This window comes from Ixodes scapularis, unplaced genomic scaffold, assembly GCF_016920785.2.
Source record: "Ixodes scapularis isolate PalLabHiFi unplaced genomic scaffold, ASM1692078v2 PGA_scaffold1__304_contigs__length_218370807, whole genome shotgun sequence".
NCBI classification, from domain to species: domain Eukaryota; kingdom Metazoa; phylum Arthropoda; class Arachnida; order Ixodida; family Ixodidae; genus Ixodes; species Ixodes scapularis.
The window spans coordinates 81,827,087-81,841,831 of NW_024609846.1; the positions used below are offsets into that span (position 1 = coordinate 81,827,087).

Consider the following 14,745-nt stretch of genomic DNA (forward strand, 5'->3'; position numbering starts at 1 on the left):
ACTTCGAAAATTACAAATATTGCAGTCACATACTCAGAAGAAAAGCACACTTTTAGAGCGGGGTGGTTTCACGCATGCGCCTGGTGTATTTAAAAACAAACAAAAAATGTGTGAATTGTGATACCTATATTGCCGTAATTTTGTTTTTTTTTTTAATTTAACTGTGGCTAATATGCGAGAGAATATGTTTGGCAAAGATGTCACGACAACCTGCGTTAATCACTCGTAGTTGTATTTTTTTTATTTTTCAACTTCGAAATTGAACAAAATTAGCATATAGCACAAACATATTTTTTAATCCACTCAATAAGGTATAGCTGGGCATCTCTATAGGCTTGATTTTAGTTCAAATGTGATGTTTACTTGCCATCTCAATGTAGGCATTAGAGTTTCTTAATCTTACTATAAGCCAATGCCTACATTGGTCTATAGTAAGATTTAAATTAGCTTAGAAATTTACAAGTGGAAGCTTGGGAACAACCTTCACGAGTTCAGCTGAGTTTTCATTTAAGCATGGAACAGTAGTGAAAAGATAAGAACTGTTCAATATTCTATTAGAAAATATTTGGCCTAAAGCAACATTCACTTCAAACTCGAAATCTACCATTTGCACAAGCCTACTAAGTAGTGATTGTATATGATTGCACACTGGTATGTGACACTCATCCATATAAAAATGAAGGGAATCAGATACAGAACCTAGGATTGCACTGTTCAACAGTTTGAGCTTTTGCTCCATGCGCTCCAAGATGCAGTGCACCAACACACTTGGCCATCAATCTCTCAAAATAAGACAATGGTATACTACATGGCTTGCAACCAAAGTGCTCAGTGGGTTTAGACAGAGCATTTATTGGCTGTGTAAGAATCGAGCTGACCTCATCTATGATGCGGCATGATTGAACTGCTCTTTAACGGTGAGAAGTGATGTTGTGAGCCCACTGTTGAATGGTGAATGATTAAACAACACTGATTCAAGCTTTTTATCTACGATGCTCAGTCCTATATGGACCGCGAAGAATGTTCCTCGAGATTGTGGCTCTCTTGCACGGATTCTTCATCGGTGTTTTCGTCGGAGTCTTCGTCGTCGACAAGCTCAAAATCTCTGAGCTTACTTAAATATGAAACTACCTCTTCGGGAGGATCGGCATCAAGATCCATATCTGAAAAGAAAAACAAATAGACCACACAGCTTTTACTCTCAGTCTACTTTTGTCTGCTCTCATCTGAGAGTTACAATACTTCTATGTTTCATGAGGCTAACCTGAGCACTCACTCTTTTCCTAGTTAGGAGCACTTCTTGGTCGTGATCTTTTAAATACTGCCACAGAGACTTCATGAGTTTCCCTTCATAGTTTCTGTCTTCCATGTCAAGCTGAGCAAATACAGTTTGCTCAGCTTTTTGCCTCATATGTCAAGCTGAGAAAACACAGTTTGCTCAGCGTGATTCCACTGTAGTATTCACACTGAAATCACGCATAGTATATATTTTAGAAACAGTGGCATTGTGATTTTGAAATTTATACCAAACTCAATCCCCAAAAAATCAAAATTATGTAACTTCCTTTATTATTTATTTAAAGTTACTTTGTAGCTCCAGAAAGCCTGAATTTTATTAATGCAGTTAAAAAGGCAGAGAATCACAAAATGGCAATAAAGAGACAGACGAGAAGAGCTGATAGACCTTACGCATCGCAAAGACCTAAGACCTTCTCTCTGTTGCCTAAACTAAAGTTTATAAAATGATGAAAAAGGCAAAAAAAGAACAGTTGCATATCCCTGAGCACTTAACCAGTTGGTTCACATCACCGTCTCGTCAGTGTTTATTTTTTAACAGTCAAACATAATTTATGACAAAGTGAAGGTTAGACCACTCAATAGTGTTACCTAGAACCATACCCCGTAAAATAGTGCATAAACCGCTGAAAGGATAGTGGCAAAGTTGTTGCAGACAAAAAATGCAATGGATATAGCACTGATATCAACGAACAATCATGAGAAAGACATCCCTGCTGCTGTCCATCGAGTAAAGCAGAACCATAATCAGGTTTTTTTTACACTGCAAAGATATGGATTATCAATAAAGGTCACGCAAGACTGTTGGTGATATTTACAGCCTAGGGATTTCCCTACACCTAACTTAGGGGGATGTACACACCCCCTTGTTTTTCTGAAGGCACTTCCTTAACTTGCAACGACTCCTCTATTCTCAAAGTGCCCCCCCCCCCCCCTCACCCCCTAAAAATTTAGACACCCCCTAATTTCAATTCATGGGGAAACCCCTGGTTTATACAACTGTTCAATTTCAAGAACTACTACAAAAACCTACACAAGTTACAACACAACAAGGGAATGTGATGTCACAGTACGGAAGATAGTTTTAATGCTAGAGCTACTACAATACAGAAGTTTCAGTAAAAATATTGATGCTGTAGTGAAAATATCATTAGAAAAAAGAAAAGAAAATGCCAGGGTAATCTCGAGTATTGTGCTAAAAAAACAGATTAGTCTTGTTCAACGATGGTTGCCACTGACACACCAACCATGCATCTATCTACTCTTCAACGAACTGCTCTACAGTAGAACCTCGCTAAAGGCAGTATTTTTTCACAAACAAATCTTTAACAGCTCAATATTTTCACTATTATCGGTACCTCAAATGCCTGTACCAGTAGTAAAAATATATACTTCAACTTTAGTTTACTAGCAATTTTTAGATCTGCATCTTTACTAGATGATAGTCTTCCTCATAATGAAGTTCCAATGGATACTTTGGATAGTATGTCAGGACCATGAGAACACCGACACAGTCTAAGTACTGGACGATAAAAGAGACCTCTAAAACAGTACCGCGCTTAGTACAGTACAGACGGCTTTTAGGCTATACATGATAAGACCTGCTTGCAGTGGAACGAAAAACTGGACATGATTCGCGCGAGCCTGAAAAGCAGCCAACTTACGGGCGGGGTCATATTCAATGTTGGTCAGGTAGAGTCCGCAGGCGGGAGCGATGCGAACCTTGTTGTCCCAGCTGTCCTTGTGCGGGTTCTCGAGCATGCGCCGCACCAGCGGCAATGAATCCGGGTGCATGCCCACGTGCAGAACCACGCTTACCATGCGGCGCACCTGCGAATGGAGGGTGTCAGACGAGCTTCTCTCATACTAGCACCGGTCTTGCAGCATGCAGGCTGTTTCACACACTTGCAATTGCTTACGACCGGGAGCCTCAAAACTTCTTAAAATCTCCTATGACCAGAGAGCGCACTGGCGCCATCTATTGGGTGGCCATAGAACACTTACAGTTTCAGTATATTTCCTACTTTTTATCGTGCATTAATCTTTCTTTCTTGGCATGCAAAACTTCCGACATCGTTGTAAACAACCGTTTTTTCATAGAAAGTATGTATGTTTGATCTTGCAAAAACCACAGAAACCTTTGCTCTAGTGAAATGCAGTTCCAAGGTCACCCCACAGAGGGTGCCAGCATGCCAGGTCATTCTTTCGTCGCAAGAAATCGCAAGAACTCGGTCCTAGGTATACGCAAGTGTATCGACGAGCCTTAAGAGCTTGTGATTCATGTGCAATCACTTGAAAGCAAAGGGTAGCACATGGAAGACCACTTATAGCCAAGTGCTGACACTTGGCAGGCCGCTTAGGCCATCACTTGTGGTAAGTGGTGCCACTTTAAAAACTCCTTGTGGCTAGTAATAATACTAAAAAGTATGTAATACCATTAAAGACCCCTTCTGGCTAGTGATTACAATAGGAAGTAAGTGATACAGTATAGACCACTTACAACGTAACCGCTTATAGAGCAGGACCGGGTATAACGCGGTTTTTTTAAACCACCGGTTCGCCTCCCATAGAACTCCATGTACTTACACACCGCTTAAAATGCAGGCGCGCGAAGGGAAATACCGGCTATAGTGCGGTTTTTGGCACAGCCCGCCGACCGCGCCGACGACCGGAGCAGCGGGCACGCTTCCCTGTGCGACACTAGATAACGGCGCTGACGGCGCGGGGCGAGGATGTTGCTCGAAGAAGTGGGGAGAAGCGAAGAGAGAGGCTTCAGTCGCCGTAGCGACAGAGGGATGCACGCACGTGTCGTTCATGTGCGTGCGTCCCTCCGCTGCGTTGGAAACAAAGAAACAAACAACCGCACCGACAGACCAATCGCAGATCGAGGAGAAGTGTTCGCGCGCGTTGCATGCCGGTCGCAAGCCGGCTGCTTCTATCCGCAAACATGGCGTCGGTTGTGATCGTCGTCATAGACGGAGTTCATCTCATCGTTCTGCGTAAAAGCGCTATCCTTGACTGTGAATTTTCGTTGTGTGTCGCTATGATAACCCAGCACGTACTAGAAGGGAAGATTCACCTACTCGTGCGGCGATGTCGTGGCGGCGCTCTCAAGACGACAGAAACGCCCGTGTCGTCGTGTTTGTTTACTTCGACTACAGTACATCGCCCGGATTTCTTATTTGGCGCATTTCATGCGTGTGCTCAAGTTCAAGGTATTACTGGCGCGTACCGTATGAAGGATGCGAATTTTCACGCGTTTTCATCTCCGGAGAAAAGTGATTAGGGTTAGCAATCCTGAACGCTCGCAACGTCCGTCCGCAACCCGCGACGCCGTTAAAAGGCTGCGCCAGGCAAAAGCCGCTAATTTCTTTCAAAATGTGTGACACACTTGAACAGAACTGTACTAGTCTGATGAAATAAAGACTTTCCTCAAACTAAGCTTTATTTTTCATCTAACATAAAATAAATTCTTTTACAAAGGTAAGTTGTCTCATGGCATGTATTTTGGCCTGAAAAATTGATGTTTTGGTTATAACGCGGTACCACTTATAGTGCGGATTTTCGCGACTCCCGCGACATACGTTATATGCGGTCTACACTGTACACATCGCGACACTGTTAGCGCGAACACGACATCGGCGCATTTTCGCATTTTACATCTAAATATTATTAGCGAGCACGAAATTTTATCGCTTACATTATAGAACTAATTTAGCTCTTTGCGTAGCAATAATAACTTCGATGAAATCACTTGGTTTCAAAGAGAAAAACTGGAAAAACCGGCGATCGCTTGTTCGCGCTAACAGTGTCGCGCTCTGTACCATTAAAGAGACTCTGTGGCTAGCAATAATGCTTGAAAGACAGTGATACTGCTTGGAAGTCTTCTTGTGGACTGTAGTACCACTTGGAAGACTCCTTGTAAGAGTACTTGAAAGCAAGTGGCACCTCTTGACAGACCTTTCAGTATATTTAGTATTAGTGGAAGAGCCACATTCTTCTAGCACTCTTGTGGCACAATTCTAAAGCACTCAAATAATGATTGTCGGTGATGGCAAGCAAATTGAGGCAAAACTTTTATCAAGACACCTCAGTCAGTGTCACTCGTTCATGCAACCTGGTGGAGTTTACGGAATAGCTAAGTATGTTTAAGGAGAGGTCTCGTATACACGAGCAATGAATGCATGGGCCCATGGGCGATATCCAGTTTCGTTTCTCCTCAGCCGCATGCCATTTCCTCCATTTCTAAAGTCCCGTATATTGCCGAAATACGACAACACCCTGTGAGGTGCACGAGACGAACCTGCCTGTAGAGGAAAGACCTCGACTTGATGTGGAATTCCCAGAGGTCCACATTGTCATAGAGCGGGTCCGCGACGGCCGAAGCTGGCTGCGATGGCCGCAGAGTGAAGTTCAACACGTTGCGCACGGTGTTGACCTCGTCTTCGGCTTTGGTGCGCCCGACATTCTTGAAGGTGCGGAAGTCGTGCTCCCCACTGAGCAGCTCCATGGCCTCGTGCACCCGGGAGAAGTCCAGAGGCCTGCACAGGTGCATGCACGTCTGGGATGGCTCTTACGAAGATCGCCATTGCCGGCTATTGTTGTTTACAACATGGCACACGTCAATTTCACTAGCACAAATTCACTCACTCACTCACCCAGAGAGTCAACAGCATAACACAAGAAGTAAAAATACAAAGCAAAAATTAAGACTTCTTTTTGCTGCTATAAGACACTGAAGACACTAAGACACCTACACTATTTTCGGCTGCACCAGCACTAAACCTTCCATTTAGCGGTTGAGATGCACCTTACGACTGATTTGTAAGTGCCGTATTTGCTTTTGTAAATAAGAGAGATGTGAAATGTCACGAATTGTTACAGATCTGTACCTCAATTTGCATTGAGTCCTTTGTATTACCAATGTCTGCTATATTAACAAATCCGAAAAGGAATTTGCAGTATCTTGGAATAAAATAAGTAACAGCAACAAAGAGAGCTCTCAGAAGGCTCTAGCGTTAAAACCCGTGGTGAGCAGTCGCATGCTGCACTGGCTACGTCGCACCTCTAGAGTAACCTTAAACTCTTTCGATTGATGGCTGAGGAATTTTTCCTGGACTCGGCACTGATGCAATAAAGCAATTTTGTGTAAACAATTATATACCCAATTGCCACTATTTGGGCCCATAGTTTTGCGTCAATGGTTGGCTCATGCCCGCTAAAATAATGTCCAAACTTGGTTAACACTTTACTTCGTGGTAGGGATGATGGAGGAAATCTGGGAGCTCTAGAAACCTCTAAGAATACTCTGGGGAACTCCTGGGTTTCCAGGAACTAAGTTGGAAAACCTACGCTCTACAGCAATGACTCGGAGCTCTGTTTCTGAGGCAACCTAACTCCATGCCGTCCGAACGTCCACATGCCACAAAATATCTGCTGCCGAGACCAACGAAGGAGGTCCTTACGGGACAGCGCAGCAGGAGTTGATCTCGTTCAGCGGCAACAGGTGGCGTATGGTGGTCCCCAGAACGGTGGATTGCTCGAGGACATGAGGCCGCAGGACGGCCACACGGTAGACGTAGCTTCGCGACTTGGCCAGGTAGCGGGCGTGGAACCATGAAGGCACGGGAAGCACCTCTCGGACTCTGATGAAAGCAGCAAGAAGACAGAGCTGGTAAGTAGCACCTTGTGCTCAAAGTATTGGATCTGCCCGAGAAACCGTTCAGAGCTTTTCTGCTGTGCGTTGATGAAACGTGAATCACAGAATGTCGAAAGTCCACCAGAAATTTCAGTCCTGGAGTAAAGCCAAGGTTCAAAAGTTTTTGCTTATTACGCTACTTGAATAAAAAATTAAAAGTGATCTCCTCGAAATTTTTTTCTCACAGGGCCCTTCAACGGGCTACTTGATACCGTGGCTCATAAATAGCAATTGTTATCGGTTCTAGACAACGCCAGCTCCACATAAAAATAAATGATATTGCAATCAATTTTCATTGCACTCACAACTGTTGGGAACAAAAGGATACAAAGTAAAATTAGCGTATTAAAAAGTACTCAACTTTAGTTGTTGCCTCTGATGAAGTTCACTCGAAGTGTATTTTAGTCACTGAACTTTTTGTACATCAATTAGAGTACAAAACCACCAAGTTACTTTGCGCTCTGCCCCTAAACTCCAAGGAGAGAGATGAACTGCTTGCTTGTCCACCTACAGCTCCGGAGCTAATACGAGCATGATGCATAATGCAACAACATGGTTGGGTATATGGGCCTTTTGTTTCAAATTGAACCCTAATAACGGAAATACTCTTCAATAAAACCGTTAAATGCTACATAAATACTCAGATTTTCAAATATACGTCAGACTGAGAAATATACAAAGAACAGACAGATATCTGGACCCTCTGCAAAATAAAGAGCTCAAGGTACCTCGAACAGCTCCCCTCGCCTAAAGAGGGATAGGGTAGTTTTCATTTAATATGCAGTTTTATCCATTGACTACTTATTGACAGTATTGTGCCGGCTGCAAGAAGATTGGTTAGTAATGCTGTCGGCTTCAAATATGGTCAAGCTATTCTATGTGGAAGCTATTTATGAAACCATCCGTAGCATTGCCACAGCGAAGTAGCTAAGCTGTTGGAGTCTGCAAAGCCCACTGCCATGCTGCAGTTCACCTCCATGCAAATATAAAGTAAGTGCATCACCTTGAACGAGGATTCCTCCTCTCACAAATTCAGTATTGGAAGTATTTCCTGAGCAACACATGTTCGGTAGCAGCCTCTAGTTCCTTTGTCTCCGTCCCAAAGCGAAGTGCCTGGATGCACTCAGCGAGGACGAAGCCCATGACGGTCGCTCGGACTCACACAATGTCGTGATCCCTGCGTGCAAAGTGCCTGTTGAGGACGCTGAAGATCTGCAGGGGCTGGTAGCACTGTGCGGTGTTTGCCGGAACGAGGTCCACGTGCCCAGCGCTGAGAGAGGCGTGCACCCCGGTGTCCGTGCGGCTGGCGAGAATTAGTACCGGCTCGCTCAGCGGCCTCAGGTTGCGCAGTGCCCCCTGCGTCGACCGAACAGTATTTTAATCTGCCTCTTGTAGTGACGACCTAAGGTTTCATGTTAGTGCACTTGTTAGTAACAAAATCTTAACACAAATGCAGTCGTTTGAAATTTTGCAATTTCAGATCAATCTTACAATGCACAAAAATAAAGAAAAAAAAGAATGACGCATAAAAAAATAGGGAATGTACGGAAACATCAAGTGTTCCACGGCCACCCGACAGATGGCACTAGTGTTTTTTCTCATTGTAAAAGAATGTCAAGAGGCTCTAAGGAACTAGGTTGTAAGCAGTCACTAGTCACAGCCCCCATTAACGTCCGTTTTTCTTGAAAAAGTTGGTACATATAAGCCACACCTTTTTATGAGCTGCATCCACTTTTTTTTTAAGACGGAAGCTCGGGCGAGTTGGTCAGAGTTTATATTAGTGAAAACAGCACGTAATAAACAGGGGCAAAAGAAGAGGACACATAGAAAGGCAAACACAGTGCTGACCATGACCTACTGTAATCCTGACTTGCCCACAGAATGGCTCCCCATGGGAGACGCTGTCGCCGATGAAGTGCCTCGCTTTGCCGTTGGGGGCGCTCAGCAAAGGCTTTTCTGCGACCCAAACTCGGTTCACAGCCTACCTGCCTAGCGCGCGATCCGCAGGGTGCACGGCTGATGATATCTGATCACTGTTTTTCCAGAAAACCTGCCGTAGAGTGACACCAGCAGGCTGCAGTAGCACACTGCAGCAGGACGCATCGCCGGCATTGTTCTCATGTTTGTTTGGATTGAAAGAGCGTTTCTCAAGCACGGGCACGCAAGGGTGTTTTTAGCCCTGATTGCTCTCGTGCCAGCGTCCGAAATAAGGCACGTTCTCAGATCACTAATAAAAAGCCATTGTGCTGGCAGTCAAATCTGTCATGAGCCCACTGACTGACGAGATCCCGCGAGGAGAGCAGGTCAGGACCAGATAATGCCGCCACGCCTCGCGTGCCTTCGATTGATATGTGGATGTCCTAGGAAACAAAAAGACCTTTGTGCAGCACCGTGAAGTCATAGCGTGAGGAAACATTGCAGCCGTGGCCTGTACTACAAGGTGCGTGCTGGCACGCCCTTCTGTGGGCAGGTCAGGATTACAGTAGGTCGCGGTGCTGACTATCAATTCACATTTCTTCTAGTTCTTTGTATAAGCAGGACCAAGGTATAAAGAAAACAAAAAAAGACCCTGAAAATCTTAATTCAATACACTGACTGCTCTGCCAAGTACTATAGTTGTTTGGCAGATAAGGAAACGGAAGGGGCGCTGACAAACTTGTCGCTGAGTATGTTGCACTATCTTCTTGGCCTCATTAATTTCTCTAATTATTGAGGCCGAGAAGATCATGCGACTCGATAAGTGCGTCAGCCCCCCTTCCGTTTCCTTATCTGCCAAAGAACTATACTATTTGGCAAAGCAATCTGTGTAATAAACAAGAATTTTCATTTTTTTTTACCTTGGTTTTGCTTTACAGAAAGAAGTAGAAGAAGAAACATGAGTTGATAGTCAGCACTGTGTCTGTTTTTCTATGTGTCCTCTCCTTTAATCCTTTTTTATTACAGACTGTTGCTACTAATATGCACTTTAATTTATGTATGGTTGGTACTGCAAAATTACATTGATAAGACTACATTTGTGTATTGTAATTGCGATATACACACAAACGGGAGCAGCCAGTTTATCAGAGCTCGTCCCGGCACTATAAAAAAAAATGTATAAGTTGTACAATACGTACCGATGGAAATTTGGGGAAGAAACTGCAACTCGTACGCCAGAAAATATGGTAATAAGTTAAAATTAACACTATACGCACTTGGCATTTTTAAAAGATTCTCCATTTTGATTTTAATAAGCTATCCAGAAAACTACTCCCATAAATCAGTCACCGAATGCATTCTAACCTCGGAACCTGTGAGCCAGGAGTGGAGCATGGAGGGATTTTGCTTTCCACTCATTCCTTCGATACATAGCGTGGCAGTACTCCACAATGAGGCGCTTCGAGTTTCGAAATAAGTCTATCGCCTGCACTTGTTTTTTGGAACTAGACTAGATCGATTAATGTGCTTAAAGGTACTAATTGTCAGCAAATAAATCGGGTGTAATATTTAAAAACTATATGTACCATGGTAGACACTTTGTTTACTTGGCTATTCCAATTTGCATAAAAACATGGTTATAAAGTAATGCGGATTCTTGGGCGAGTTGGTACTGAAACTTGGAGAACATAATAGCGCTTCACGACAGGGACGAAGGGTAGGAACAAGACAACACAATGCGCTAACTTCAACTGGTTTAATCGTCAGAAAATCAAAGGTATAAATACTCTGCATCATCGCGCCATTCAACCAATCCCAAGCCACGCCACTGATCGCAAGAACTGTATCTCTTTGTCAGCCAAATCGATCGACGCCACGCTGACACATCGATCCCCGTAGTTTCTTATCAGGTCCGCCTCTATAATTTCCCTTACCGTCTTATCTCTATGTTTTCTAATGACAGTGCACAAATTAAATTCAGGTTTGCACCCACAGTCATGGCAGTGCATGGACAAATGACCGTCACGCTGTCCAATCCTAAAAGTGAGCGGACAGCGTGACGGACAAATGACCGTCACGCTGTCCAAACCTAAAAGTGAGCGGACAGCGTGACGGTCATTTGTCCATGCACTGCCATGACTGTGGGTGCAAACCTGAATTTAATTTGTGCACTGTCATTAGAAAACATAGAGATAAGACGGTAAGGGAAATTATAGAGGCGGACCTGATAAGAAACTACGGGGATCGATGTGTCAGCGTGGCGTCGATCGATTTGGCTGACAAAGAGATACAGTTCTTGCGATCAGTGGCGTGGCTTGGGATTGGTTGAATGGCGCGATGATGCAGAGTATTTATACCTTTGATTTTCTGACGATTAAACCAGTTGAAGTTAGCGCATTGTGTTGTCTTGTTCCTACCCTTCGTCCCTGTCGTGAAGCGCTATTATGTTCTCCATGGTTATAAAGTGTCGCTGAAGTGCCATAGACCTTTGTGACATTGGGTAGGGAGGATACTGGGCTCCAAAGGGTTTTGTCACAAATCAACGGTGTCAGGGTACCGAAAGATTTGTTTAAATTAGAGTTCATAATATTTCTACAAGCTACCTTTAGTAGGTATTACAATATGTACATGCTCGAGTAACTTGTTGAAACTTATTTATATGGAAGTACTGACAAAGCAAAGCAAGCGTGGGATCCCGAGACGAGAATTCACGTGTTTGAGGCCTGGCCATGAACGAACGATTCCAGACATTTATCATGTCTAGAATATCTGTACATAAACACTGCTGATGACCTTATTCTGCCAACGACCAGTCAGCCGTTCTTATGACATAACTAAGCTTCCACCGGATGCACAAGAAAATGGAAATAGCCACACTGCAAATTGCCCCCTCAATAAAAGCGCACCATTTTTCTGACATTTTAGAATGAGACACCGAAAAACACACACTTATCTAACCACACACAGGTGTTTGGAAATGAACATTAGAGACCCTTTTAGTCTTTACAAACGCAGGGCATCTCCTTGCTAGGACACTAAAGTGCTACAGAAATGACAAAGTTGGAAACTTGGCAAGGTAGTTCTGCTTAGCAGTCGGACATATATGAGGTAATTGGTTACATTACACGAGTAATAAAATATTTCCAACAAACCTCTTGCTAACCGATCCCTTAACTATCCAGGATAAATGATAATAAACTATTTCAAAGAGGTTGCAAGCAGTGGTGTCATGATGGGGCTTGTTCCTCCTCGGACGTTTGCAAGGACGCAAAAAGGAAATGGCGTTGCTGCCCTGAGGTAGAAAGAGTACCTAGTATATATATAATCTATTGAATTAACCTTTTGCAAAAATATAGCGGTTCGACAGCAAATGAATTTTGTATCACCCTCTTTATTCTGGTCGAGCCAAGGGGGCAGATGGCATCTTTGAAGCAACCACGGGATGAAAGATATGATGAGCCAGGAGGGAAGGTGTGACAATCGTACGTGCGAGAAGTCCCGCTTCCTGCAGAGCAGAGTGTAATCTATGTGCAGGCAGCAGTGTCACCTCGCTCTTCCAGGGCTAGAAGAGCCTTAAAAGGGCAATGCCTAGGAGTTTTAGATATGCGTATGACGAGGGCATTGCAGCAACACTCCTCCCATACAAAAGATAATTCACAATCAGAACAATGTACCTAGCTCATGGCATCTCCATTAGTCAATGAGATGTAGCGAATGTGTTCGCAGCCTGAGGGTTCTCGTCTTCTAGCCATATATGCTGAACCATACTGCTAAAAATGGTGCACGACTGGCATATGCAGACCTCTCCTGTGAAGGTCAAGCCTTTGCTTTTTGTGGGTGGCGTCTTTCTCATAGATTGTAAGCAATTTACTATAGTTCTGCTACTAGATGCAATAACCTAGTAGCACTCGGAACACCATGTGAAACTGACCTCAATGGCTCCCTGGACGGTCCAATTCTCCAAGCAGGGTCGACTGCTTTGTCGCTGCATGCCTCTGTGAGGAAAGCATATATCAACTCATGTTTCCGTCTTCACATCAAGGCACGACAGCCGGGCTGCAGAGCATCCACAGATGCTTGGAAAAACAAATTTCTACAATCAAGCTAATATCACCATCACTAGATGCAGCACCGCGGACCTTTATTGTTCCGGCTGTTCCCTTTCTGTGGCGCTGCGACTTTCCTAAGCCAATAAGGATCATTATTATTATATGATGTTTCTTTTCGCCCAGGCTCTCGGTCGGTTTCTTGGGATGCCTTGTTTTCGATGGATTACTTACAAGAAGGAGCAACAATAACGGGTTCTTACTATGCGGACCTAATTACAAAATGATGCACAGCAATCAAAAAGAAACATCATGGAAAGTGGAGACAGGAAGCGCTACTTCATTTCGACAATGCAGCCAGCCTCAGGTCTCGCGTTGCAATAATGCCATTCCTAAATAAAGGTTTGGAAATGCTGGAATATCCACCCTATTCACTGGATCTGGATGCCGACTTAGCTGCCTTCGTCTCCACTGCACTCGCTGAACGCGTTGGAATGCGAAAGCCAAACGCCAGATGCTCGCGTTCCACATTCTAGCGCGTTCGAAGAGTGCAGTGGAGGCAAAGGCTTCGAGTTTACCCGCTCTAATCATTCCAACCAGAGCTCGGCGTTCCGACGTCCCCGCGAGCTCTCGTCTCCACCTCTCCAACAGTTTCTGGCCGCATAGGATTGCTGGGACACGTGATTTCGACTTCAAGATTACGTCAAAGATAACGTAGGATCCACATTTTATTCCAGAAAGGGGTCAGAGGTGGAACATAGGGATGAACCCTCATTTATATACAGGGTGTCACAAAAGAAAATTTACACGGTCTTTTTTACCGCAAAAATAAACTAGGCATCGCCGAACGCCCATTCTCCGCCCAAAGGTAGCGCTAGAGGTCACAACCAGATGTCAAAGTTTCAGCCCGATCTGATAACTTAATCAAAAGTTATAAGTGATTTTCTGAAAATTTCAATGGGAAAATGGTGGCCAACGGAGTTTTCAAACACGTGGGGCTTTATGGCACCAGAAACCGAAAACGGGCAAAAATGGGCTCCATTTTCCCATTGAAATTTTCAGAAAATCACTTATCGGATCGGGCTGAAACTTTGGCATCTGGTTGTGACCTCTAGCTTTATCTTAGGGCGGAAAATGAGTGTTCGGTGATGCTTAGTTTATTTTTGCGGTAAAAAAGACCGCGTAAATTTTCTTTTGTGATACCCTGCATATGCTGGACGGAGCTTCAGTGGCGGGTTTCTCTTCCGTCTGGACGGAAGCGCAACTCTAGTGGTGACATGGTGACCGCCGGCCCCAGTAAACTCTCTTCTCGCTTAAATCAACTTTCTGTTGTGAAGTCGATGTCGCATGCGCTTCGATTGCGAAAATGCAGCAGATGCGCTCACGTTTTGTCGTTCCAGGCGTGCCAATAACTCACCTGTATCTCGTACCCAGGTACGAGAACTTTAGGAGATACCTCGACGACATGTCTTAAAACCACATAAATAAATTACGACAATATTTTTAAAGGCAGAAAATAGCGCGAACGATATGTTCTGCTATCGGTTCACCTATTCTCATATTTTAAAGTGTTGTTTGATGAGATATCAGAGGCACAAAATGAAAAAGCACAAATGCTCCACATGTCACACACACCATCGACTGGGTGCCGCCATTTTTAAAATGTTTTTATTCAGGTTGCCATCTACCACTTTGAATACCCAGTCGAGAAAACAAATTAAGCGATTTTATTCATTCAACATCACGAAGTGCTTTATTGTTTTGAAAGATTTAAAAATAATTTAAGCG

The 14,745-nt window shown here is 43.9% G+C and overlaps 1 protein-coding gene across 1 annotated transcript; it reads right to left on the bottom strand.

Moving 5' to 3' along the window:
* Positions 1 to 219: 219 nt before the first annotated feature.
* Positions 220 to 14,627, bottom strand: LOC120835937 (tRNA pseudouridine synthase-like 1). Its single transcript, XM_040209162.3, has 7 exons — positions 14,375 to 14,627; positions 12,843 to 12,906; positions 8,157 to 8,350; positions 6,762 to 6,941; positions 5,600 to 5,837; positions 2,961 to 3,126; positions 220 to 1,163 (listed from the first exon to the last, which is right to left on the bottom strand). The coding sequence occupies exons 1-7, from the start codon at positions 14,422 to 14,424 to the stop codon at positions 1,003 to 1,005; spliced, it is 1,053 nt and encodes a 350-aa protein (XP_040065096.1). The 5' UTR covers positions 14,425 to 14,627; the 3' UTR covers positions 220 to 1,002.
* Between the last annotated feature and the right edge of the window lie 118 nt (positions 14,628 to 14,745).